Source organism: Macaca mulatta, chromosome 15 (genome assembly GCF_049350105.2).
Source record: "Macaca mulatta isolate MMU2019108-1 chromosome 15, T2T-MMU8v2.0, whole genome shotgun sequence".
Lineage (NCBI taxonomy): Eukaryota > Metazoa > Chordata > Mammalia > Primates > Cercopithecidae > Macaca > Macaca mulatta.
This window is the reverse complement of record NC_133420.1, coordinates 126,701,043-126,726,909: the sequence shown is the minus strand read 5'-3', so window position 1 is coordinate 126,726,909 and position 25,867 is coordinate 126,701,043. Positions and strand designations below refer to the sequence as shown.

Below are 25,867 nucleotides of genomic sequence, written 5' to 3'. Positions count from 1 at the left end.
ATTGTTCAGGGACCTCAGGACTTAAGGAATGACAATGATATATTCCCAATTAGAAGCTGGAGAAGCTGGCAACAAGCAACATGAATGTGGAGACAGAAAAAACAAAACAAAACAAAACATAAAACCCAAAACTTGTACTCTCAAACCAGAGGTTCAGGAAAGAGGCAGCCTAGCAAGACTGAAAACTTTTAGACAACGACTGTTCTTATTTCAGCCAAACACAAAATAAAAAATACATTCTCCACCTCTACTGCTGCCATGAAAGGCCACGTGGGGAACTCAAATGTCTGTGCTCACCAGGCTGGAGGAAGGCTCCCTTACCGCTCCACCAGGGACATGTCAGAGAGGGCTGACTGGGGGCTGAGACATGTCTCCAAGCCAGGCAGTGACAAGGTCCCCTGCCCCCCAGTGTCAGTCGAAGCCCCATGGGGAGCAGTAATGAGGCACTCCGGATCCTCCCATGCAGGGTATTATCAGTGAAGGCAAAATGGGGATCTTGAACTGCCACTACCATTCAGCAGTAATGACAACCCCTCCTCCAGGTGCCGACAGAGGCTGAACAGGAAACCTGGACTTTCAGCCCACCTTTCAATAATGAGGCAGCACCCCCCACCTCCCCTGCCACAGTGGTGTCAGAGAATGCCTGCTACATGAGAAGATTTAATTAAATAAGACATAGATCTTATAATTTCCAAATAGGTTCAATCTAAAATCACTTGTCATACTAAGATCTAAGACAACTTCAACTTGATTAAGCAAAGACAATCAATAGATGCCAACACTGAGATGGCACATAAGTTAAAAATATCTGATAAAGTCTTTAAATAAGCCATCATATAAATGTTTAAATAAATAGTAAGAAATATGAAGCAAAAATAGAAAGTCTCAGCAAAGAAAGAGAAGATCTATGAAGTAGATATTTTAGAGTTAAAAAATACTCAGTGGATGGGTTCAACAGCAGAATAAAGAAGACAGAGGAAAGAATCCATGAATTTTAATATAGAAGAGTAGAAATTACCCAATCTGAACAACAGACAGCAAACAGACTAAAGCCACAGGGACCTGTAAGACTATAACGTAATATCTAACAATTGTGTCACACAAGTTTCAGGAGGGGAGAAGAGGGCGGGGCTGAAAAGCATTAGAAGAAATGATAGCTTACCAACTTAGTGACTACCATGAGTTAAGGGATTGTAAAAGGAGTTGGGCTGACTTTATATAAAGGGGTAGGACAAAGCTCTTTGTGGTGACTGAATAGTTCTGCTGACTTGACTGTAGTGGTGGTTATACCAATCTATACATGTGATAAATAACACAGAACTATACACCTGTTGTGCCAATGTCAACTTCCTGATACTGACATTGTACTACAGTTGCATAAGATGTAATCTCTTGGAATACTGAAGCATTTAGGATTTAAAAACTGCTGTCTTAGGCCAAGTGCGGTGGCTCATGCTTGTAATCCCAGCACTTTGGGAGGCCGAGACGGGCGGATCACGAGGTCAGGAGATCGAGACCATCCTGGCTAACACGGTGAAACCCCGTCTCTACTAAAAAATACAAAAAAGTAGCCGGGCGAAGTGGCGGGCGCCTGTAGTCCCAGCTACTTGGGAGGCTGAGGCCGGAGAATGGCGTGAACCCGGGAGGCGGAGCTTGCAGTGAGCTGAGATCCGGCCACTGCACTCCAGCCTGGGCGACAGAGCATGACTCCGTCTCAAAAAAAAAAAAAAAAAAAAAAGAAAAGAAAAGAAAAGAAAATTAGCCAGGTGTGGTAGCGAGTACCCGTAATCCCAGCTACTTGGGGGGCTGAGTCAGGAGAATGGCGTGAACCCAGGAGGCAGAGTTTGCAGTGAGCTGAGATCGCGCCACTGCACTCCAGCCTGGGCGACAGAACAAGACTCTGTCTCAAAAAAAAAAAAAAAAAAAGAAAAAAAAAAGAAAAAAAATTGCTGTCTTCTTGGCAGACTGACATGTAACATCACTCTGTATCAACAATTTTCTGTGCTCTGAAGTCTCCTTTATCTGATATGAACATAGCCAATCCTGCTTTTTTATGGTTAATGCTCCATGGTCCACCTTCTTCTATTCTTTTACTTTCAATCTACCTATTATTTTTGAAGTGAATTTCTTGTAGATGGCATATATTTAGGTGAATTTTAAAAACCAACTCTTTCAATCTGTCTTTTAATTAGTGTATTTAGACCATTTAATGTAATTATTGATATGCTAGGGCTTTAATCTGCCATTTTATTTGTTTTCTGTTTCTTCCCTTGAATTTTTATTCATTTTTTCCTGATCTCCTCTCCTGAACATTTTTTTTTTTTAGAATTCAATTTTTTACTTATCTATGTTTCTAAAATATTTTTGAGTATACTACGTAAGTTGTTTTTTAGTGGTTACTCTATATGTTAAATTATATACATATTACTTATCACAGTCCACTGTGACAGAGGAAATTAAATATTTCCTCTGTATACACTGAGAACCACATCAGAGAATGTTACATTTTTCCCTTCAACCATCAAACGAAATTAGAAAACCCAAGAGGGAAGGCAAGTATATTGTATCTCCCAGCATTTTTAGTCTTTCCATTGTTCTTTCTTCCTTCCTAATGCTTGAAAGCTTCCTTTTATGATTTCTTTTCTGTTCCAAGAACTTCCTTCCTTCCATTCTTTCGGGGTAGGTATGCTGGCAATAAACTCTTAGTTTCCCTTCATCTGAGAATGTCTCAATTTTCCCTTCATTTCCAAGAGATACTTACACTGGATATAGAGTTGTGTTAACAATTCTTTTCTTTCAGCACTTGAAACATGTGTTCTCTGTGGTTTCTAATAAGAAATCCACTGGCATTCCAATTCTTTTACCCCAAAAGCAATATATTGTTTCCCTTTTGTTGCTTGTCAGATTTTTTCTTTATCTTTAGTTGTCAGAAGTTTCATAATTATGCTTCTTAGCATGAACTCCTTTGGGTTTATCCTGTATAGAATTTACTCAGCTTGTTGAATCTCTAGGTTTATGACCTTTGCCACACTTGGGAAAATTTTAGCCATTATTTCTTTGAATTTTTTTTAGCCTTTTCTTATGGGATTCAAATTACACAAACATTAGAGATTTTCTTTCAGTTTCTGGGGCTCTGTTCATTTTTATTCAGTCTAGTTTTTTCTTTGTAAAGAGTGACTCGTTTCTATCGTTCTGTCATAAAGTTCAGCAATTCTTTTCTCTGTCTACTCTGCAGCTGTGCATATGTAATTACTTTTTTAAAAAGTTTTACTTTAGAATAACTTAGATTTACAGAAAAGTTAAAAGGATGGAAAGAATTCTTGTATACCTTGCTCCAAACTTCCTTCACTGTTACCGCCTGAAATTACCACAGCAGTTGTCTCACGTAATATCAGAAATTCCAATGGCAGTTTTTTCATAACATAACATTATGAAATAAAGTCTACACTTTATTCAGAGCTCCTTTTTACCTAATGTCTTTTTCCTGTTTTACAGCTTCATCCAAGATTCTACATTACATTTAGTCACCCTGTTTCCTTAGGCTCCTGTAAACTAAGTGTTTTGAGGTATTTTGGATCACCTTGACAGTTTAAAGGACATTGTAGAATGTTCTTCAGTTTTGGTTTTTCTGATGTTTTCCTCATAACTGAAGTGGGGTTATGTATTCCTGGGAGAAAGACCACAGAGGTAAAGTGTCTACCATTCTCATCACATCTCATCAAGGGAATAGGCCATCAACAGACTTATCACTGATGATAACTTTGATCACCAGTGGAGGTAATAGATGCCAGGGTTTTCCATTATAGTTATTCCTTTTCTCCAGTATGCATATTATACTTTTTAGAAGACTGTCACAGGCACAGCTCACTACAGCAGTGGAGAATTATGCTCCACTTCCTCGAAGAGGAGTAACTACACAAATTATTAGGAATTCTTCTATTTGGGAGATTTTCTATTCTCTCTTATTTATTCAATTATTTGTATCAATATGGACTCACGAGTTTTTCATACTTTGGGTTATAAACCAATACTATGTTGTTTATTTTATTGCTCAAACTGTTGCAATTTTGGCTACTGGGAGATCTTTCAGTTGGCTCCCCTGTTCTTTGACGTATCCCCTGCTATGGTTTGGGTATGGTTTGTCCCCATCAAAACACATGTTAAAATTTGATCCTTAATGCAGTGTTGGGAGGTGGGGCTTAGTGGGAAGTGTTTTGGTCATGGGGCTGGATACCTCATGATAAGATTAATGCCCTCTGACATGGTTTGGCTGTGTCCCCACCCAAATCTCATCTTGAATTGTAGCTCCCATAATCCCCATGTGTCATGGGAGGGACCAGGAAGAGACAATTGAGTCATAGGGACGGTTTCCCCCATCATATTCTCGTGATAGGGAGTTAGTTCTCACGCGAGTTGACCGTTTTATAATGGGCTTCCCCCTTCACTGGGCACTCATTCTCTCTCCTGCTGCCCTGTGAAGAGGTACCTTCCACCATAATTGCAAGTTTCCTGAGGCCTCCCCAACCATGTGGAACTGTGAGTCAATTAAACTTCTTTCCTTTATAATTACCCAATCTCAGGTGTTTCTTCACAGCAGCATGAGAACGGACTAATACACCATCCCATGGGGAAAATTACCCAATCTCAGGTGTTTCTTCACAGCAGCATGAGAACGGACTAATACACCATCCCATGGGAGTGAGTTCTTGCTCTCACAGGAATGGATTAGTTCCTGTGACAGTGAGTTGTTTAGAGAGACTGGCTTCCTCAGTTTCACACTCTTGCTTCCATGCAATTTCTTTGCACATGCTTGCTCCCCTTCCACTTTCTGCCATGAGTTGAAGCAGCATGACGTCCTCACCAGATGAAGCTGTCTAATTTGGGACTTCCCAGCCACCAGAACTGTGAGCTAAATAAATGTTTTTTCTTTTGAAATCACCCAGTCTCCCGTGTTGTGTTATGGCAACACAAAACAGACTAAGACAGAAAACTGGTACTGAGGAGTGGGTTGTTGCTTTACAAACACCTGAAAATGCAGAAGTAGCTTTGGAACTGGGTAATGGGTAGTGGCTGGAAAAATTTGGAGGGGCAGGCCAGAAAATGTCTATACTGCCATGAATGGAGCATTAAGGGTGATTCTACCTTAAGGGTGGCTCAAATGAAGACAGGAAAACAAAGGAAAGTTTCAAACTTCTTACAAATTGGTTAAATGGTTGTGAAGAAAATGCTGATAGAAATATAAACAGTAGAGACCATTCTACTAAGACCTCAGATGGAAATGAGGAAGCATGTATTACGAGCTGGAAAAAAGGCCATCCTTTTTACACAGTACCAAAGAAGGTGGCTGCATTGTATCCATGCCTCAAGGCTTTATGGAAGGCAAAACTTAAAGAGTGGTGAACTAATATAACTGGTGGAAGAACTTTCTAGGCAGCAAAGTGCTGGAGAAGCTGCATGGTTACTTTTAACAGCTTATGCTGGAGTTATAGTAGCAAAGGGATAATGTAAAGATGGAATTTATAATTAAAAAGGAAGCAAAGTGGAAGGAGTACTGATACTCTAGGACCAGGGTGGAAGTCAGTTTTTGGTGATAGGAAAGAGTTGCAGGTTTTTTCCATAGTGGTTAGTTAGAGTAGGGCAGTTGTCTAAAATTTTCTCTTTCTGGGTGGTTGCATTCCTGTTCTTTTGTCTAGAGGAAGCAGACTTTACTTGGGACTTTTTTTTTTGTCTGTGCCAACTGGTGTTTCAGGCTGATGCATTACGCAAAAATAAAACTGAGAAAGAGGTGTCATTTCTTGGGTTCCAATGTCCCTAGCCTGTCTGTTTCCTTCTCTCACTGTTCAAGTCTTCTTATGTTTTTGCATATAATGCCTCGCAGTTTTAGCTGTACTTAAGGAGAGGAACAGGAGGAAGTATCTCTAATCAATCTTATTTGGAACCATCAGTCTCTAAGACGTTCATATTTAAGAACTGCCTTTTAAATTTACTGTAATCTTTCAATATGAAAAACACGTATGTAGTTCAAAAATCCAAACTGTATAAAAAGGTATATTAAAAGTCCCACTTCCATTCCTGTTCCAATCACTCACCTCCCACCTGCTGTATTTTATTACTTTCTGATTTTTCTCCCAGTGTTTCATTTTTGCAAGTATCAACAATCACATATATTCCTCTCTCTTCTTTTCTTACTCAAAGATGGCTTTCTATGGACACCATTCTACTGCTTTCTTTTGACTTAATATTTACGGAATATCACTCCTTATTTGCATATAGGCTCTCGCCCATTGTATGGTTGCATAGTCTTCATTTGTGTGTAGAAGTAACATACTTTTAGCCAATTAGTCAATGACGTACATTTGGGTTGTTGATAGTCTATTGCTATTACAAACAATGCTGCAATGAATAACCTTGTGTATGTATCATTTTGTGTTTACGCAGGTATTGTTGCTGAGTATTGTATATGTTGCTGAGTAAAAACTAACGCACCTGTAATTTTTTTAGTGCCAAAAAATTACATTTCTTAGCAGATATGGTTGATTACTATTTTAGTTAAAACCCTCAATGATTACTTATTGCTTAAAAACCAGAATATAGCCTCAATAATATATATTCACTTGGTCCACTTTCACATCTGTACCATATTCCTTCTTGCTTTCTTTGTTGCAGGTGTACTGGTTCTTTTTCAGGACTCTGTACTCACTATCTTCTCTTCTACCAGGGGTCTTTGTGCTTGTACTTTTATCTGCTTGGAATGTTTATATTTCCTTATTTAGCTTATTCCGAGACTTCCTTAGAGCTATTCTCAAGCACTGCTTATCTTTTTCTTTGAATTTGAAAAGTTTCTTTAAAAAAGTAAAAAGAGTTCAGTGAACCCTTCCCCTCATAGATCCTTTACCCAGCTTCAAAAAATATCCAATTTTTTTAATAGAAAGGTTTTCTTGGCCTCAGAAACTCTTCAAATCACCCTATGAAAATTAAGGCTGTGCTATTAAGTAACTTGAGAACTGCACTGGTGTCTATCAAAGAGTGGATATTAAGTAAACAGTTGTTAAGTTTTAATTGCATTTCTTTGGTCTCATACTGTATGATTGAGTGTTCAATCAAAGAAGAAGAAATATGTCTTCTAGACATAAATAAGAGACATGTCTTAGTAACCCAATATGCAATTTGTGTGATGCAGCTAAAGCAATGCTGAGTTTTTATGGCACTAAATGTGTACATCAGAAAAGAGGAAAAGTCTCAAATTAATAGTCCATGATCTCACATTAAAAAACTAGACAAACAGCACAATAATCCTAACAGAAGCAAAAGTAAAAAGTAGAAATCAATTAAATTAAAACCAAAAAAACAAAAGAGAAAAATCAATGAGAGAAAAAGCTGGTTGACTGAAAAGAGCAGTAACATTGTAAAACCTCTAGGAAGAGTGAATAAAAAAATAAAAGAGAGAGTAAGAAGACAGAAATGACCAATATAAAGAATAAAACAGGTCTATAAATACAGATCCTAAAGACATCAAAATGATAATAATGGAATGATCTGAACATTTTTGCGCATATAAACGTGACAACTTATATAAAATGGACTAATTGTTAGAAAAGCAAAAATACCACAATTCACCTAATAGAATTAATTTGAATATCCATATATACGACTTAAAGAAATTGATTTGTAAAACTCCCCAAAAAGAAGTCCCTAGGCCCAGATGGTTTCACTAGATAACTCTACCAAACATTTAATGAAGAATAAATACCACTTCTATACAACCTCTTCCAGAAAATTGGAAGGAACACTTTCTAACTAATTTTATGAGGCCAGACTTATGCTGATATGAAAACCAGACAAAGGTAGTACAAAACTACGGACCAGTTTCTCTCATAAATGCAAAACTACTTAACAAAATATTTCAAATAGAATCAAACGATAAATAAAAAGAATTATATGACATTACCAAGTAAGGTTTATTCCAAGTATGTAAGGCTGGTTCAATATTTGAAAACTAGTCAACAAAGTCTACTATATTAATGGAGTAATGAAGAAAAATCATGTAATCACAGCAGTATATACATAAAAAATATTCGACAAGATTCAATATCCATTCATAGTCAATATTCTCAGAAACTAGGAATACAGTAGACGTTCCACCATTTGATGAAGAATATCCACAAAGGACCTGCTAGGATCATTTGGTGAAAGAGATGTTTTCCCCTGAAGGTTGGGAACAAGGCAAGGATGACCACTCTCACTGCTCTTACTCTACACAGTACTAGAAGTCCTAGCCAGTGTAATATGGCAAGAAAAGGAAATAAAAGGCATACAGATTAGAAAGGAAGATAGTAAAATGACCCTATACATAGATCACATGATAGCTTATGTTAAAAAATCAGAAGGAATCCACAAAAAGCCTTCCTAGAAAGTTCAGCAAGATCTCAGCATAAAAGAACATACAAAAATCAATTACATTTCTATAAACTAGCAACCTTTGCATGCAAACAGAAATTTAAAACACAATGCCATTAACAATTATCCAACCAAATGAAATACTGAGGTATACATATAACATGTACAGGACTTTTACATTGAAAACTACAAAACACTGAAGCAAGAAATCAAGATCTAAGTAAATGGAGAAATATCTTGTGCTTATGGATTATAAGACTTAAAATAAGACTCAAAGCAGTGAAGATGTTAACTGTCACAAAATTGAAAATTTATAGCTTTAATTCCTGTCACTCAATAAGATTTTAACATAATGAAATTATTACAATATGTATATGCAAAGGCAAAGTAACTAGAATAGCTAAAACAATATTGAAAAAGAAATATAATGTGGGAATATAATAGTCTCATACAAGTACAGTCAACTGATTTTTGACACAGGTGAAAAAGCTAGGAAGGGTAATGGTGCTGCATGGAGCAAATGGATATCCATAGGCAAAAAAAAAAAAAAAATTATCTCAACTTACACTTCATGCCCTACACAATAATTAACTCAAAATGCACTATCATTAAAATGTAAAATATACTACACAATTTTTAAAAATAGGAGGAAATCTTTGGTCCAAAGACTTAGTGAAGAGTTCTTAGATACAAAATTTTTACAAAACTGATAAACTGGACTTCACCAAAATTAAAAACTTATGCTCTTCAAAACATCCCATGAAGACGACGAAAAGACAAGTTACAGATTGGTACAAAAATGTGCAAACCACACATCTGATAAAGAACTCATATCTAGACTATCTAATTTCTCAAAAGTCAATGGTAAAACATACAAACTTCCAATTAAAAAATGGACAAAAGCCATGAACAGACATTTTACTAAGGATACACAGATGGCATGTGAACACATGAAAAGATATTGATTACCAGTAGCCATTAGGAAAATGCAAATTAGGATCACTATGAGATATCACTATACACCTATTCAACCACTAATATATAAAATAGCAACAATGCCAAGAACTAGAAAGGATAGGGAATAACTGGATCCCTCATACATTGCTGGTAGAAATGCAAAATGGTACAGCAACTCTGGGAAATAGTTTGGCACTTTCTTAAAGAATAAAACATAACTTACCATACAATCCAACAATCACACTCTTTGGTACTTATTCCGGAAAAACTTATGTTCACAAAAAATCTGAACATGAATGTTCACATCAACTTTGTAATAGCCCCAAACTGGAAACAAACAAAATGTCCTTGAATACGTGAATGGCTAAACAATGACATTCATATAGTGAAATACTACACAGCAATAAAAGGAATGAACTATGGATACGCAACAACTTGGATCTCAAGAGCATTTTGCTGAGTGAAAAAGGCAATCTCAACACATCAAATACTGTATGATTCCATTTATATAACAGTCTCAAAATGACAAAATTATACAGCTAGCAGATTAGCAGTTAGCAGAGATTAGGGACAATGTGAGAGACAGCATGGGTGTGACTATGAATGAGTAGCACCAAAGAGATCTTTGCGCTGATAGAACAGTTCTGTATTGCAACTGTGGTGGTTACACCAATGTCCACATGTGATAAAATGGCACACAGCTATTCACACACATTGTGCCAGTGTCTACTTCCTGGTGTTGATACTGTAGTACAGTTATATAACATGTAACCTTTGGGGGAAATGAAGGTGAGGACACAGTTTTTGCTAATTCCCATAAATCTATAATTATTTCAATATAAAAAAAGGTTTCTTAAAATATATGCAAAAAATTAAAAACTGAAAACATTTTCTCTTTAAAAAGAGAAGCGAGAGATAGCAAGAAAAAGTCTGTAAAACATGTATCTAATAAAGGTCTGAACTTCTTCGACTAAACAAACAAAAATACTAAAAACTAAATGAAACAAAAATGAGCTAAAGATTTGACTGGTCACTTAAAGAAGATTTATGAATGGCTGAAAAGCATATAAAAAGAGGTTCAATGTTGTTAGTCATCAGGAAAATGCAAATTAAAACCCAACTAGAATTGTTAAAAACAGTAAAATTTTCCAAATAATGGTAACCAAAGAGTAATGAGAACTCACAGACATTGTTCATGAAAATGAAAAACTGTGGAGCCAGTTTGAAAACATTTGGCAGTTTCTTATAAAGTTATAGACAGATAAACTTATCAGAAGACCTGGCAAGCCCACTCCTAGGTACTTACACAAGAGAAATGAAAACATGTTGACACAAAGACTTGTATGTGAAAGTTCACAGCAGCTTTATTCATAAAAGCACCAACTGGGAAAAAATTCCGTATGCTGACCAACTGATAAAGGATAACAAATTGCAGTATATGCCCACAAAGGGACACTACTTAGGATAAAATAACAAACCACTTATACACACATGTGCATGAGTTTCAAAAGCATTATGCTAAAGAAAACCAGACAAAAGGGAGTATATAATTTATGATTCCATTTATATGAAATTGGAGAAAAGGCAAAATTATTACAATCGAAAGCAGACAAATAGTTGCCAGGGGTTGTGGGGGAAGGGATGGAGGGAGGGGACTCACTGCAAAGGGCTACAAAGAATCTTTTGGGGGTGATAAAAAGATTCCAAACCATGATTTGGATTGTGGTAATCAACTGTATACATTTTTTAAAACTCATTGATTTGTACACTGAAAGGTGCTGAATTTTATTTTCTGTTAAATACACCTCAATAAAAGTAACTAATATAAAAAAGGAAAACCAGAATTGCACTGTAGAGGGAGTCACACGGTACGGTACGGAGAGAGAGAAAGAGAGGAGAAACAGAACTGCCCTCTGGAGGGAACCTCATGGTAAGCTGTGCTCACCCACTGAGACGAGGTGGCTGTAGTTCTCCAGCATCACATCTCTGTACAGGGTCCTCTCAACAGGGCCCATGTGCTGCCACTCCTCCTGGGTAAATTCCACAGTCACGTCCTTGAATGACACTGATGCCTGTAACAGTGCATTTCTGATTAATCTGAGTGTTCAGAATCAGGGAAAGGAAAATGTTTTCAGAAACTAACTCATTATGTTTACTGTTGAGAATTTAAAACAAAATGCTACAAGGGATTATTATTATGACCCTAATTCTGCCTTATTCTTTTGAAATGCATAATTAGCACAAATATTTGTTCTCATTTGTATTTATTTTAAAATTATACACATACATTTTTATTTAATATATTGAGGAAGCTTAGTGCCCTTTTAGGTAAAATTATTATAAATATGATTCCTGCATACGTTTCCCATGGTGCAATCTTGGCTGACTGCAACCTCCACATTCCTAGGTTCAAGCAATTCCCCTGCCTCAGCCTCCCAAGTAGCTGGGACTACTGGTGTATGCCACCACACTGAGCTAGTTTTTTATATTTCAGTAGAGATGGGCTTTCACCATGTTGGTCAGGATGGTCTCGATCTCCTGACCTCATGATCCGCCTGCCTCAGCCTCCCAAAGTGCTGGGATTACAGGTGTGGGCCACAGCGACCAGCCGGGAAGTGAATCTTCACCGGAATGAAAATCTGTTCATTATTATCTCATGCAGCTATACACACAGATGTGGCATGATACATAACACAAAAAAGCTCAAAAAGCTAAGAAAAAATAATTAAAAGAAATGAACAAAGTCTCCAAGAAATATGAAATTATATAAAATGGCCAAACCTAAGAATAACTGATATTTTTGAGGGAGAAGAGAAAAAAGTCTAGAAAAATTATTTGAGGAAATAACTGAGGAAAACTTCACTGACCTGGCTAGATATTTACATATCCCAATGTAAGAAGGTCAAAGAACTCTTGGAAAATTCACGGCAAAAAGATCTTCACCAAAGCATATAGTCATCAGGCTGTCTAAAGCCAATATGAAGGAAAGAATTCTAAGAGCACTAAGATAAAACCATCAGGTAACCTATAAAGGAAAATTTATCAGACTAACAGCAGACCTCTAAGCAGAAACCTTATAAGCAAGAAGGGATTGGGGGTCCTATCTTCAACCTCTTTAAACAGAGTACCTGTCAGCCAAGAATTCTGTATCCAGCAAAACTAAGTTCCATAAATAAAGGAGAAATAAAGTCATTTCAGACAAACACATGCTGAGGGAATTTGTCGTTACCAAACCAGCACCATGAGAAATGCTAAAAACCTAGAGGAAGTGAATAAATTCCTGGAAACATACAACACTCTGAAATTAAATCAGGAAGAAATTGAAACCCTGAATAGACAACAAGTAGAGAGGTTGAATCAGTAATTAAAAAATTTGAAAATTGCCAACAACAACAAAAAGCCTGGGACCAGAAGGATTCACAGTTGAATTCTACCAGATATTCAAAGAACTGATCCCAATCCTGCAGAAACTATTCCAAAAGACTGCAAAAGAGGGAATCCTCCCTAAATCATTCTATGAAGCCAGTATCACCCTGCTAGCAAAACCAGGAAAAGATACAACTAAAGAAACAACAGACCAATATCCCTGATGAACATAGATACAAAAATCCTCAACAAAACACTAGCTAACTGAATACAATAGCACATCAAAAAGCATATCATGATTAGGTGGGTTTCACCTGAGGGATGCAGGGATGGTTTAACACATGCAAGTAAATAAATGTGATACATGACATAACATAACAAAAAACAAAAATCACATAATCATCTCAATAGATGTAGAAAAAGCATCTGACAAAATCCAGCATACCTATATAATAAAAACTCTCAAGAAACTAGGAAGACAATTTTTCCATGGACCAGCGGTGGGAGGGTGGGGATGGTTTCAAGATTAAACTGATCCACCTCAGATCATCAGGCATTAGTTAGATTCTCATAAGGAGCACGCAACCTAGATTCTTTGCATGTACAGTTCACAATAGGGTTCGCTCTCCTATAAGAATCTGATGCTGCTGATCTGACAGGAGGTGGAGCTCAGGTAGTAATGCTTACTGGCCTGCTGCCCACCTCCTGCTGTGCCGTTCCATTGCTAACAGACCAGTACCAGTCAGTGGCCCCGTGGATTGGGGACCCCTGACCTGTTTAATGGTGCTGGTGAAAGTGGCAAGCCACATGTAGAATAATGAAACTGGATCCCTATCTCTTACTTTATAGAAATATCAACTCAAGATGGATCAAAGACTTAAATCTGTGACCTGAAACCATAGAAATTCTAGAAGACAACATTTGAAAAACTCTTCTCAACATCAGCCTAGGCAAAGAACTCATGACTAATACCCCAAAAACAAATGCAACAAAAACAAAAATAAATTAACTGGACCTAATTAAACTAAAAAGCTTCTACACAGTAAAAGAAATAATTACCAGAGTAAACAGCCAACCCACAGAATGGGAGAAAGTATTTACAAACTAGACATCTGACAAAGTATCCAGAATTTACAAGGAACTCAAATAAACCAGCAGGAAAAAAAATAATCCCAACAAAAAATGGGCGAAGGCCATGAATTGTCATTTCTCAAAAGAAGATATACAAATGTCCAATAAACATATGAAAAAAATGCTCAACATCGCTAATCATCAGGGAAACGCAAATTAAAACCACAATGAGATACCACTTTACTCCTGCAAGAATGGCCCTTATTAAAAAGTCAAAACACAATGGACATTTGCATGGATGTGAAGAAACGGGAATGCTTATACAATGGTGGTAGGAATGTAAATTAGGACAACCTCTATGTAAAAAGTATGGAGATTCCTTAAGGAACTAAAAGTAGATCTACCATTCCATTTAGCAATCCTACTACTGGGTATCTATCCAAAGGAAAAGAAGTCACCATCAATGAAAAAGAAACCAGCACACATGTTTGTGGCAGCACAATTCACAATTGCAAAGATGTGGAACCAACCTAAGTGCCCATCAACTGAGTGGATAAAGAAAATGTGGTACCTATACACTATGGAATACTACTTAGCCATAAAAAGGAATGAAGTAATGTCTTTTGCAGCAACTTGGGTGGAGCTGCAATTCTAAGTAACACAGGAGTAGAAAACCAAACCATATGTTCTCACTTATAACTGGGAGTTAAGTTATGAGTATGCAAAGGCATACAGAGTGACATAATGGACTTTAGAGACCAAGAAGCGGGAGGGTGGGAGGCTAGGGAAAGGTGCTAGGGATAAAAAGCTACCTATAAGGCACAACGTACACCACTTGTCAGGCCATGGGTGCACTAAAATCTCAGAATTCACCACTATAAAATTCATCCATGTAACAAGATGAATCCATGTAACAAGAAACCACTTGTACCCCAAAAGCTATTGAAATAAAACATTTTAAAGAAATGTTTTTAAGTATAAAGAAAAGACAGCATTCATTATGATTATTTTAATCTTGCTCTTTCATTTTAGTTAAGGCCTGTCTTGACTTCTTTTATACTCTGGGATAGTAAAATACATAAAACAAAATGTAAAAGTAAAATGTTCAGAATCTTAGTTGAAAATTTCAAATACATTTTATGTTAAAATTGAAAATTTTTCCAGTTTTAGTAAACATACATTATGAAAACTTTCTCATCTTAATAAATATATCTAAGTACAGTGCTAAGTAAGAAGGCAGGTTGCATCTTCAGTGTCAAAGTGTATTAGCACGAGGATGACAAGGTGGTGTGAAAATTATAATAAATTTTTATCATTTGTGTATGCAAGGTGGTTTTTAAAATAAAATATCTTAGTATCTCATTTTATTTTCCTTTCGGTTTATACCTTGTCTCTGTACATTTATAAGTGAAGGCATACTGACAAAGACAAATCTTGTTTGATAATGGTCAACCAACAATAAACTAAAAATCTAAAAAAAAATAAGCAAATAAACACAAATATAAATGATTACAATTTTCTATGAAAATCTAATGACAAAAATTATATTGAGAAAGTATAAATCCAGTATAAGCTTATAAGAAGTTGAGTAATGAATTGATTAATAAATTTATTCAATAATCAAAATCTTCACACAGAAAGTCTTCACAAGGTCCAAATTCATAGGTGAGTTTCACAAAATCCACATATAACACAATTTTCTCATTTTTCTAAATTATTAGAAAAGAAGAAACAAGAAAAAGTGCCCCATTTCCTTTCATGAGACAACCATGGTACCCTAACTGAACAGGGAAACAGGAAAATACAGTTTAATCCAATTTGTGAACACAGAAAAAAAAATCCTACATTATTACCAAAAAGTGCTAGGAAAACATGTAAGAAGCAAGTTACTACACTCATTAGCAACTAGGGTCTATACAGGAATTCAAGTTACTTTTAGAAAATCCATTATATTATTCACAATATTTATAGATTCATTAAAGGACACAGCTATAGATTTATTCTAATAGATATACAAAAAGTATTTAATATAATTCAATGTGCATTTATAACTAACACGAGATCTTGGCAAACTGGTAACTGGAGGGAACCTACTAACCCTGACAAAGATTATTTACCAAAAGCTGACAGCAAACAAAAGAGTTCATTGTAAAACTGTATATATTTCCCCTCAAGATTTACTCGATCTATTTCTCCTTTTCCATTTAATGCAAGGACCTCATAAATACATTACAATACAAAGTGGGGAATGAATAAAGAGCTTACCTGAAATGTGTTCATTTTCTGTGGCTCTTAGGAGAGTGTAGAGAACTGTGAAGCCTCAGCTGGGGGGACAGAAAGAGGAGGTCACACGGTCTGGCCTACCTCACAGCTCCTAGATTCACCTCCCCAAATCTCAGCAACCCAGTTGGGGAGCAGCCTTCCTAAGGTAACAGGGCCCTTCAGGCCTTGAAAAAGCATGAGAAGCACCACGTAGAGGTGGTACTGTCTCTACGACAACTCTGAAATAGTTTTGGGGCTTAAACTGCTATTTTTTATTGAGTGAACATAAACTTTGCCCAGTTGATTTAACAATAATGCACATGTGCTTTTAACTCACACAAAAAAATAAAGACAATAGAGGATTAGTTGAACTAAAGTACACCACAGGATAAGACACTATTCTTTCACTAAAATTAACTTAGCAGGCACCATAGTTCATGCCTGTAACCCCAGCACTTCAGGAGGCCAAAGAGGGAGGATGGCTTGAGCTCAGGAGTTCAAGACCAACCTGGGCAACATGGTATGACCCTGTCTCTACAGAAAATAAAAACTTAAAAAATTAGCCAGGTGTGGTAGCATGTGCCTGTGGTCCCTGCTACTTGGGAGGCTAAGGCAGGAGGATCACTTGAGCCCAGGAGGTAGAGGCTGCAGTCAGCCGTGTTTGTGCCACTGCACTCCTGCCTGGACAACAGGATAAGAATCTGTCTCTGAAACACTAAATTAACAGAAAAATATTCAGTGTGCATCATTTAATTATTTTTCTTAGTAATACTGTTTACCCTTGGTATAGACAATCCACAGAAAGTCTTGTAAAAGAGATGAGATACTTTAAGGCAAAGAGTTGTAGATGTTTTAACTGGGATGTATTTCTCAAAAGGCCCTTTGGATAAGATGTTTTTGGTGACTCACCTGTGAAAGAATGAACGGAACTGTTTTCCTCCTGGCCCTGCCACAAACGAGGGGTCCCTGGAAACTCACTTAACCTTTCATGCCCAATGTCTTTAAAGCTTTCAAAAGAATCAGAAGTAGATAACCACAGAAAACCCTTCATGTATCATCATGCTGGGATCCTCCAGTGTCACATGTGTTAACAGCAGTATGGCATCTGTAAAGAGTGGAGAACAAAGGGACTGGCGGCTACTTTGGGATCTGGGGACAGACTCTTTGGTTACCCCTACCCCCAGACTTCTGCAATGATGTGGCCTTTCCTGAGCAGCCTGTCCCTGGCCCCCACCCAGCTCATTCTGCTCTTCTCAAAGCTGGCCCAAACCACCCACTGTCACCCATTCTGTGGTGGCTTCTGGAGGCTTCACCAACAAGTCTGGCTCTATCTGGGAAGTAGGATCAAGAACTGCTTCTGACCATACACATCCAGGATCTGCTCCTCTGTGGCCTCTTCTGCCTCTGCTCTGAAGCTCGGGAGGGAGGTCTAGGTCTGAGAGGGGTTCTCTTCCAGGTAAAACTGTTCACAGAGGCCCCTGCTTCCCAAGTCGCAAGGGCTGCTCCGTTCAAGGAGCCTGCGACCTGACCTGAGAAACCATGTTAGTGCCAAAAATCTGACTCTTAGAATTCATCATATCAGACTTAAAAGAGAGACACCCTGACGATGCAGAAGGGGCCAAGAACCTGTCTGACCCAAGAGATCTGAAGACACACCAGAAATCCAGACGACATTTGACACATGGTAAGATTCCAACTACATCCACTCCCTGAGTATTTGGGGACATGCCATTCTGCTAAGTGCTGTGAAGGCTGCAATGCTGGTTATAGGCAGGTGTGATATTAGCGCCTGAAACGGGAAATAAATCACACGTGCCCTTGAACCCCAGCTCCCTCACTGCTAGCTTGTGACCTGAGCCTCAGTTGTTATATTTAATGCAGATGTGGTTGTGAGGTTTACATAAGGCACCCAATGAACAGAACAAAGTGTCTTCTAAATATAACAGCAGCAGTCGCTCATGGCTTAGCAGCCTACAGTCGGCTGTTTGCTTTACAGGTGGTGACATAAAGTTTTAAAACAACGCCATGAAGCAGTCATTATTAATACCCTCACTTTCAGATGAGAAACCTGACTCTCATCCAGGTCCCTGCATTCGCCTAGGCTTGCAGTCGACAGAGCTGAACTTACCCGGGTTTTTCCAGCTCCAGAGCTCGGGGTCTCGATGCAGACCCACCGTCCGGGGATTTCGGGCACGTTGTCGCCCGCGTTACAAATGCGCTTTCCCCTCCCGCCGCCGCTCGCAACACGCTCCCGTCCCGCACACCGCGGCCCGCACCCAGCACCTGCTCCCGACCCGCGCTCAGCCCCAGCCGCCCCGGGAGCCAGTGGCCGGGGTCCCTCTCCACCGGCCGGGAAGGTCGAGGGCCCGCCCGGTCGCATCCACTGACACTGGGGGCGGGGATCCCACGAACTTCCCGCTTCCTCTCCCACTCCCGGCACAAACGCTGCCCTGCCGCCCCAGCTCCGCCCCCTCTACTTTGCGAGCCGACCCCAGAGCTCCCCAAATCGCTTCCCGGGAGTCCCGAGAACTCAAATGAGGCAGCGGGGCTTCAGCTGCACAGGCGCAGAAGGAGCCCAGTAACCCCATCCCAGAGTGCTGCGCGGCGAACCAGACTCGTTCAGGACTACATTTCCCATAAGCTCTTGCGTCCGTTTTCGACGAGACTCCTCACGTTTCGGCGATTCAGAACTGGCGGGGTGGATTTTTTTTTTTTTTTTTTTTTTTTTTTTTTGAGACGGAGTCTCGCTCTGTAGCCCAGGCTGGAGTGCAGTGGCCGGATCTCAGCTCACTGCAAGCTCCGCCTCCCGGGTTCACGCCATTCTCCGGCCTCAGCCTCCCGAGTAGCTGGGACTACAGGCGCTGCCACCTCGCCCGGCTATTTTTTGTATTTCTTAGTAGAGACGGGGTTTCACCGTGTTAGCCAGGATGGTCTCGATCTCCTGACCTCGTGATCCGCCCATCTCGGCCTCCCAAAGTGCTGGGATTACAGGCTTGAGCCACCGCGCCCGGCCGGGGTGGAGTTTTTATGAAGAGTCTCTTCTCAGGCTCTCTAAGAACAGGGAGAAGTTAAAGGTTAAAACTTGAACGCTACTGACAAATATAAAGAGTAGCTCTCCGTTGGTTCCCGGTTGAACCAGCATTTTTTTTTTGCATAAGGCTTTCGGAGACAATTGGGAAGCTGAATACGGATTGGGAATTGCAAATATTGAAAAAAAGTACCATTACTTTTGTGAACTGTGAAAAAAGATTAAGAATTTTGCAGAAAAATTGATTTTTTTAAAAAAGGAATCACTACCGAAGTATTTAGCATTGAAATGATATAACTTTTAATTTACTTTACAATTTTATACATTTTCAACCTGGAACCTCCACCTTGTCTCTTCACAGCCCACCGGACCCATTGACCTGTGAGCCCTGTCCTGGCGCCCCCAGGCGTGAGGATTCTAAGGCGGGTCGAGCCCATTGCTGCAGGTGTTAGAGAAAAGCTTTTGGTTTTTATCCCTTAACATTGCTTCTTGCCGAATTCTCTTATTGTTTCAAAATATTTAAATTTAATGTTATCTTAGGTTTCCATGCTCATAACGAGTTTTCTTGCTTTTTGCTGATTTTTAAAAAAAAATCTCCATTGGTTATTGGGGAACAGATGGTGTTTGGTCACATGAGTAAGTTCTTTAGTGGTGATTTGTGAGATTTTGGTGCACCATCATCTAAGCACTATACACTGCACCCTATTTGTAGTCTTTTATCCCTTGCGCCCCCCCCCACCATTCCCCCCAAGTCCCCAAAGTCCATTGTGTTATTCTTATGCCTCTGCATCCTCATAGCTTAGCTCCCACTTACGAGTGAGAGCATATGATGTTTGGTTTTCCACTCCTTAGTTACTTCACTTAGGATAATAGTCTCTAGTCTCATCCAGGTGGCTGCAAATGCCATTAATTCATTCCTTTTTATGGCTAAGTAGTATACGATCATATATACCACAGTTTCTTTATCCACTTGTTAACTGATGGGTATTTGGGTTGGTTCCACGTTTTTACAGTTGCAAAATGTGCTGCTATAAACATGCATGTGCAAGTATCTTTTTCATATAATGACTTCTTTTCCTCTGGGTAGATACCCAGTAGTGGGATTGCTGGATCAAATGGTAGTTCTACTTTTAGTTCTTTAAAGAATCTCCACACTGTTTTCCATTGTGGTTGTACTAGTTTACATTCCCACCAGCAGTGTAGAAGTTTTCCCTGTTCACTGCAGCCATGCCAACATCTACTATTTTTTGATTTCTTGATTATGGCCATTCTTGTAGGAGTAAGGTGGTTTTGATTTGCGTTTCCCTGGTCATTAGTGATGTTGAGCATGTTTTCATATGTTTCTTGGCCATTTGTGTATCTTTTTTGAGCATTGTCTATTCATGTCCTTAGCCCACTTTTTGATGGGATTGTTTGTTTTTTTCTTTGATGGGATTGATTTGCTTGAGTTCGTAGTAGATTCTGGATATTAGTCCTCTGTCAGATATATAGATTGTGAAGATTTTCTCCTACTCTCTGTGGGTTGTCTGTTTACTTTGTTGACTGTTCCGTTTGCTGTACAAAAGCTATTTAGTTTAAGTTCCAGTTATTTATTTTTTGTTTTTATTGCATTTGCTTTTGGATTCTTGGTCATGAAATCCTTGCCTAAGCCAATGTCTAGAAGGGTTTTTCCGATGTTATCTTCTAGAATTTTTATAGTTTCAGGCCTTAGAATTAAGTCCTTAATCCATCTTGAGTCAATTTTTGCATAAGGTGAGAGATGAGGATCCAGTTTCATTCTCCTACATGTGGCTAGCCAATTATCCCAGCACCGTTTGTTGAAAAGGGTATCCTTTCTCCACTTTATGTTTTTCTTTGCTTTGTTGAAGATCAATTGGTTGTAAGTATTTGGGTTTATTTCTTGGTTCTCCATTCTGTTCCATTGGCCTATGTGCCTATTTTTATACCAGTATCATGCTGTTTTGGTGACTGTGGCCTTATAGTATAGTTTGAAATCAGATAATGCGATACCTCTAGATTTGTTCTTTTTACTTAGTCTTGCTTTGGCTATGTGGGCTATTATTTGGTTCCATGTGAATTTTAGAATTGTTTTTTCTAGTTCTGTGAAGAATGATGATGGTATTTTGATGGGAATTGTGCTGAATCTTTAGATTGCTTTTGGCAGTAGGTCATTTTCACAATATTGATTCTATGCATCCATGAGCATGGGGTGTTTCCATTTATTTGTGTCATCTATGATTCCTTTCAGGAATGTTTTGTGGTTTCCAGCAGCATATCAAAAAGACAATCCATCATGTTCAAGTGAGTTTCATACCAGGGTTTCAGGGATGTTTTAACATATGCAAGTCAATAAATGTGATACACCACATAAACTGAATTAAAAACAAAAATCACGTGATCGTCTCAATAGACACAGGAAAAGCATTTGACAAAATCTGACATCCTTTTATGATTAGAACCCTCAGCAAAATCTGCATACAAGGGACATACCTCAATGTAATAAAAGCCATCTATGGCAGACCCACAGCCAACATAATACTGAATTGGGGAAAAGTTGAAAGCTTCCCCCTGAGTATGGGGATAAGACAAGCACGCCCACTCTCACCACTTCTATGCGACATAGTACTGGAGGTCCTAGCCAGAGCAGTAAGATAAGAGAAAGAAATAAAGGACATCCAGGCCAGGCGCGGTGGCTCACGCCTGGAATCCCAGCACTTTGGGAGGCCAAGGCAGGACGATCACGAGGTCAGGAGATCGAGACCATCTTGGCTAACACGGTGAAAACCTGTCTCTACCAAAAATTCAAAAAATTAGCCGGGCATGGTTGTGGGCGCCTGTAGTCCCAGCTACTCGGGAGGCTGAGGCAGGAGAATGGCGTGAACCTGGGAGGTGGAGCTTGCAGTGAGCCGAGATCGTGCCATCGCATTCCAGCCTGGGCGACAGAGCAAGACTCTGTCTCAAAAAACAAACAAACAAACAAAAACAACAACAACAAAGAAAACCCAAAAAACAACAAAAAAGGACATCCAGATCAGTAAAGAAGAAGTCAAATTGTTGCTGTTTCCTGATGATATGATCGTATACCTAGAAAACACTATAGACTCCTCCAAAAAGCTCCTAGAACTGATAAATGAATTCAGCAAAGTTTCAGGATACAAAATTAATGTACACAAATCAATAGCTTAGCTATACACCAACAGCGATCAAGCTGAGAATCAAACCAAGAACTTAAGCCCTTTTGCAATAGCTGCCAAAAAAATAAAATAAAACACAACACTTAGGAATACACCTAACCAAGGAGGTGAAAGACCTCTACAAGGAAAACAACTTTAGTATTTTTAATGGGTTAAAATGAGAGGCAGCAGGTACAGTGGAAGAAGTCAGTGGGTGGGCATTGGTGTCCAACAGGTACTGGACCTTTGATGGTAAGGCATTGGTTTTGACTTACTAGATTAGTAGGTATGATTATTTTCTAGTTTTTGTTATTAAACTTTAAGACTGCTAAGTAACTCCTTCCATTTCTTGTTAAAGATTGGAAAATTTCATACTCTGTTATCTACACTGACTGAATGAAGTTAGAGTATTTGTTCCTATTTTGTGACTACCTTAAATAATACCTATAAACAGTAAACTGTTAGTAGTGTTTTTGCTGTAATTAAATGTAGTAAGACTTATCTTCCAAATTATAACTGAATTAATTTGTCAAACACTTGTTGAACTTTTTGATTTATCCAAAATTCTATGCTCAGCAGCTGGAGGTAGGAAGAGTAAGGGTCCCCCCTTCCGTGGAGAGGCATACTTTCTTAAGAGGGGAATACTCTGCAAGAATTAGTATCATGTAACAGGTGGTGAATTTGACCAAATAGTGTACAAAAACCATTTTTTTGGTGTGGCTCGTGGCAAAGAGATTCAAGAGGGTAGACGGAGTCAAGCTTGCTGAAACAAGGAAAGAGAAAAGAAGTATTCTAGGCAGAAAGCAGGAGTGTAGCAGGAAAATGCCTAGGTGCAGGTCAAATGATTCACAGGATGAAATTAATCAACGTTTGAAATGAATGGAAAGTATTCTCTGAGAGTCTCACTTGAGTAATGTCATGGGAGTCTTATGTAAACATGAAGTGAAAGTTACATTTTTTAAGTTGTCTTTGTCATCTGTTTTTAGGGTGTGTGAGAGAATACTAAAGTGATACTCTTTTTATCCTCCACGTAAGAAAACTGGACTAGAGAAACTGATGGCTTCCTCCCTTTTTGGTGATCTAGCAGCCCTGGCACACAGTGTCTCTGAATCTAAAACACTTGTTTTGTCACTATATCTCCTGAAATGATACACTTAGGATTGGTAACTTAGTAAATGCACTAGTCTTATATTCATTGCAATAAAATGCTCTTGTGCCAATGTTATTTTACAATATTACATTTCATTGCAGTAAATCAATAGAAATAGAAATTCTCAGCTGATTTGTATTACTTAAGAAACAATGAAATCTAATTTTAAACTTTTCTCATTATTTATAAAGGGAATTCATAAAATCCTTGCTAGGTTTGATGACAGGTACCACATTAAGGGTAGCATTTTATAATAACCCTTTCTCAAACATCATCTGTGGAAGTTAAGAGCCTCCAATGGGTTTTCTATAGAGTGTACATGATACCACACTCAGGCAGTTCATGGAGTGTAAGAAATATGTTAGTGCTTTGTCATCTGACATTTTAACCAAGAAAAAAAATACACGTTGATAAGTTTAACTTATACTTCCCTTTCCCTTCAGGTATCTACTGAGCATTTTTTGAAAAATATAGCTCATGCTTGACAATATTCCTTGATGACAGCACAGCCAGCCAGCCTCATCTTAAACAATGACAGTAAAATCGTGAGTTCAACTATAATGTCAAGGGACAGACCCCTTATTCTAAAATGATTTCAGCCATTTGGTTGTCCTTTTCAGCCATCAGTTTAAAAAATTGGAATCAACTATATATTGATATCTAGATTCTAAATATTAAGTATCAATTTCTCTTTTAATCTTAGATGTCATGGTAGAAGGAAAAATCGGTTAGCAAATAAGCCATCCCAGAAAAAGTGTAGCTATTTATTTGATACCATTTGCCTTAGACAGTGTTGAACACAATGAGAAGGCTAGGTTCCCTTTGTGGAATTTTTTTTTTTTGTGAAAAATTAGTTTTTAAATGAATTACAGGCCTAAATCAATGTGTACTACTTTGGATACTAATCTTTGAAGAAAGAACAGCTTTTTCTCTTAGGTGGCACCATTGTGTACCTGCATTTGAATTTCTCTTATTGTGCATGAGCACCTCATGGGCCACAATCAAAGGTGCACTTTTAGAGCACCCTAAGATGAAGTTTATTTTAAAAGGAACAACAACCAACAATAACACCAGCTCCATTGGGGTTGTCCAGACTGTATCATTATCATCTCCTTGGATTGTGAGTATTGATTTTTATAACACAGTTTGGAAAGTGGTAATTTAGAATATTAATGTCTTTAATTTTACTTTTCATTCTATGAACATAACTAGCTTATAAACAATTTTGTTCCTAATGCACTCGGTTTTAGCTAATTCAATTGTCAGTAACTTTTACTTTAATTAAAAAATGACAAGTTTACACTCATAATGTCACTTTCCTCTCTCACTTTTAATGATAGTTGCGATAAAATTGTGTTTCAGCAAAAAGTGGACTCAAACTCTGTCTCAAGTGCAGGGCTTTGGGACCTATTGAGTAATCACTAAATGTCTGTCTTCAGCCAGGTCTATAAATTCTTGCGAAAAAAAAAATCACTCTACTTTGGCTAGAGTCCCTGGCTTCTTTTGAATTCAAAATATTTTGATATGTTAGTATATAATTCAAAAGTAGTTTTAAGGATTAATCTTGCTCAAACAAATAAATTTCATGCTTTTATCTTCATTATTCTAATTTTTAGAAGTCCACTTTTGGAAGTAAAGTAAGTTTTAATTTGCCATCAGCAAATTTGAGAAGTGATCATTTGGTATATTGACTATTGATGAAATGAAGGTTTATCAAGCAAATTAATAGGGCAAAATGCCTTCAAGAAAAGATTCAGAAAAATGTTTATCACGGGTTAGTAGTGCATTGTTGTCAGTGGGACAGGTGGAACTCACTGGGATAAGTTATGCCAGGTTTTTTCCAAATATATGTCTGCAAACCCATGTATGTTTCCACCTCCACCTTCCCTCTATCTCTAGGCACTGAGAAGCCTTTTAGGAAAAGAGGGATGGATGTGAGGCATCGTTATTATTATTATTATTATTATTATTTATTTTTATTTTTAGAGACGGAGTCTCACTCTGTCGTCCAGGCTGGAGTGCAGTGGCGCGATCTTGGCTCACTGCAATCTCCGCCTCCTGGGTTCTAGCAATTCTCCTGCCTCAGTGTCCTGAGTAGCTGGGACTACAGGTGCACACTGCCTTGCCAGGCTAACTAGCAATGGGGTTTCACCGTATTGCCCAGGCTGGTCTTGAACTCCTGAGCTCAGGCAATCCACCTGGTGAGGCATCTTTATATGGAGGAAAGCATCCCAGAAGATTCTGATTTTAATCCCAACTCAATCATTCCCAAACTTTGCTGTGCATTGAAATCACCTGGGAAGCTTTTAACACCAACCCTGTGCCCAAGGTCATACCCAATGCTAATGAAATCAAAATGTCTCATGTTGAAAGTGAGGCAGTGACTAAAGCTCCTCAGGTGATTTTAATGTGCAGCAATGTTTGAGAGCCACTGCCTAATTTGAGTTTAGGATGACAAACTGC

General features: G+C 38.4%; 1 protein-coding gene and 1 long non-coding RNA gene across 11 annotated transcripts in view; both read right to left on the bottom strand.

Annotated features, from left to right (window-relative positions):
- The window catches only part of ZNF782 (zinc finger protein 782), a 29,463-nt gene extending 10,838 nt beyond the window's left edge, over window positions 1-18,625 (bottom strand). For 4 of the 7 annotated variants that reach the window (XR_013404980.1, XR_001440214.3, XM_077966489.1 and 1 more), the window contains exons 1-4: window positions 18,182-18,625; window positions 16,963-17,158; window positions 16,057-16,115; window positions 11,300-11,426 (exon numbers count right to left, since the gene is read on the bottom strand). Coding sequence is in view for 2 of the 7 variants with exons in the window: in XM_015118125.3 (XP_014973611.3) it covers window positions 11,300-11,426; window positions 16,057-16,071 (142 nt within the window). In the remaining 5 variants the exon portion in view is untranslated. The remainder of the gene's footprint in view (window positions 1-11,299; window positions 11,427-16,056; window positions 16,116-16,962; window positions 17,159-18,181) is intronic. The other 3 variants (XR_013404981.1, XR_013404979.1, XM_015118126.3) reach the window with 1 other exon arrangement.
- A 732-nt stretch (window positions 18,626-19,357) lies between these two features.
- LOC114672859 (uncharacterized) overlaps window positions 19,358-25,867 on the bottom strand; it is a 37,845-nt gene continuing 31,335 nt past the window's right edge. For 3 of the 4 annotated variants that reach the window (XR_013404983.1, XR_003723389.2, XR_013404982.1), the window contains one exon: window positions 20,670-21,453. This is a non-coding gene — a long non-coding RNA (uncharacterized LOC114672859). Of the gene's footprint in view, window positions 21,454-25,867 lie in introns of all 4 variants that reach the window. The other variant, XR_013404984.1, reaches the window with a different exon arrangement.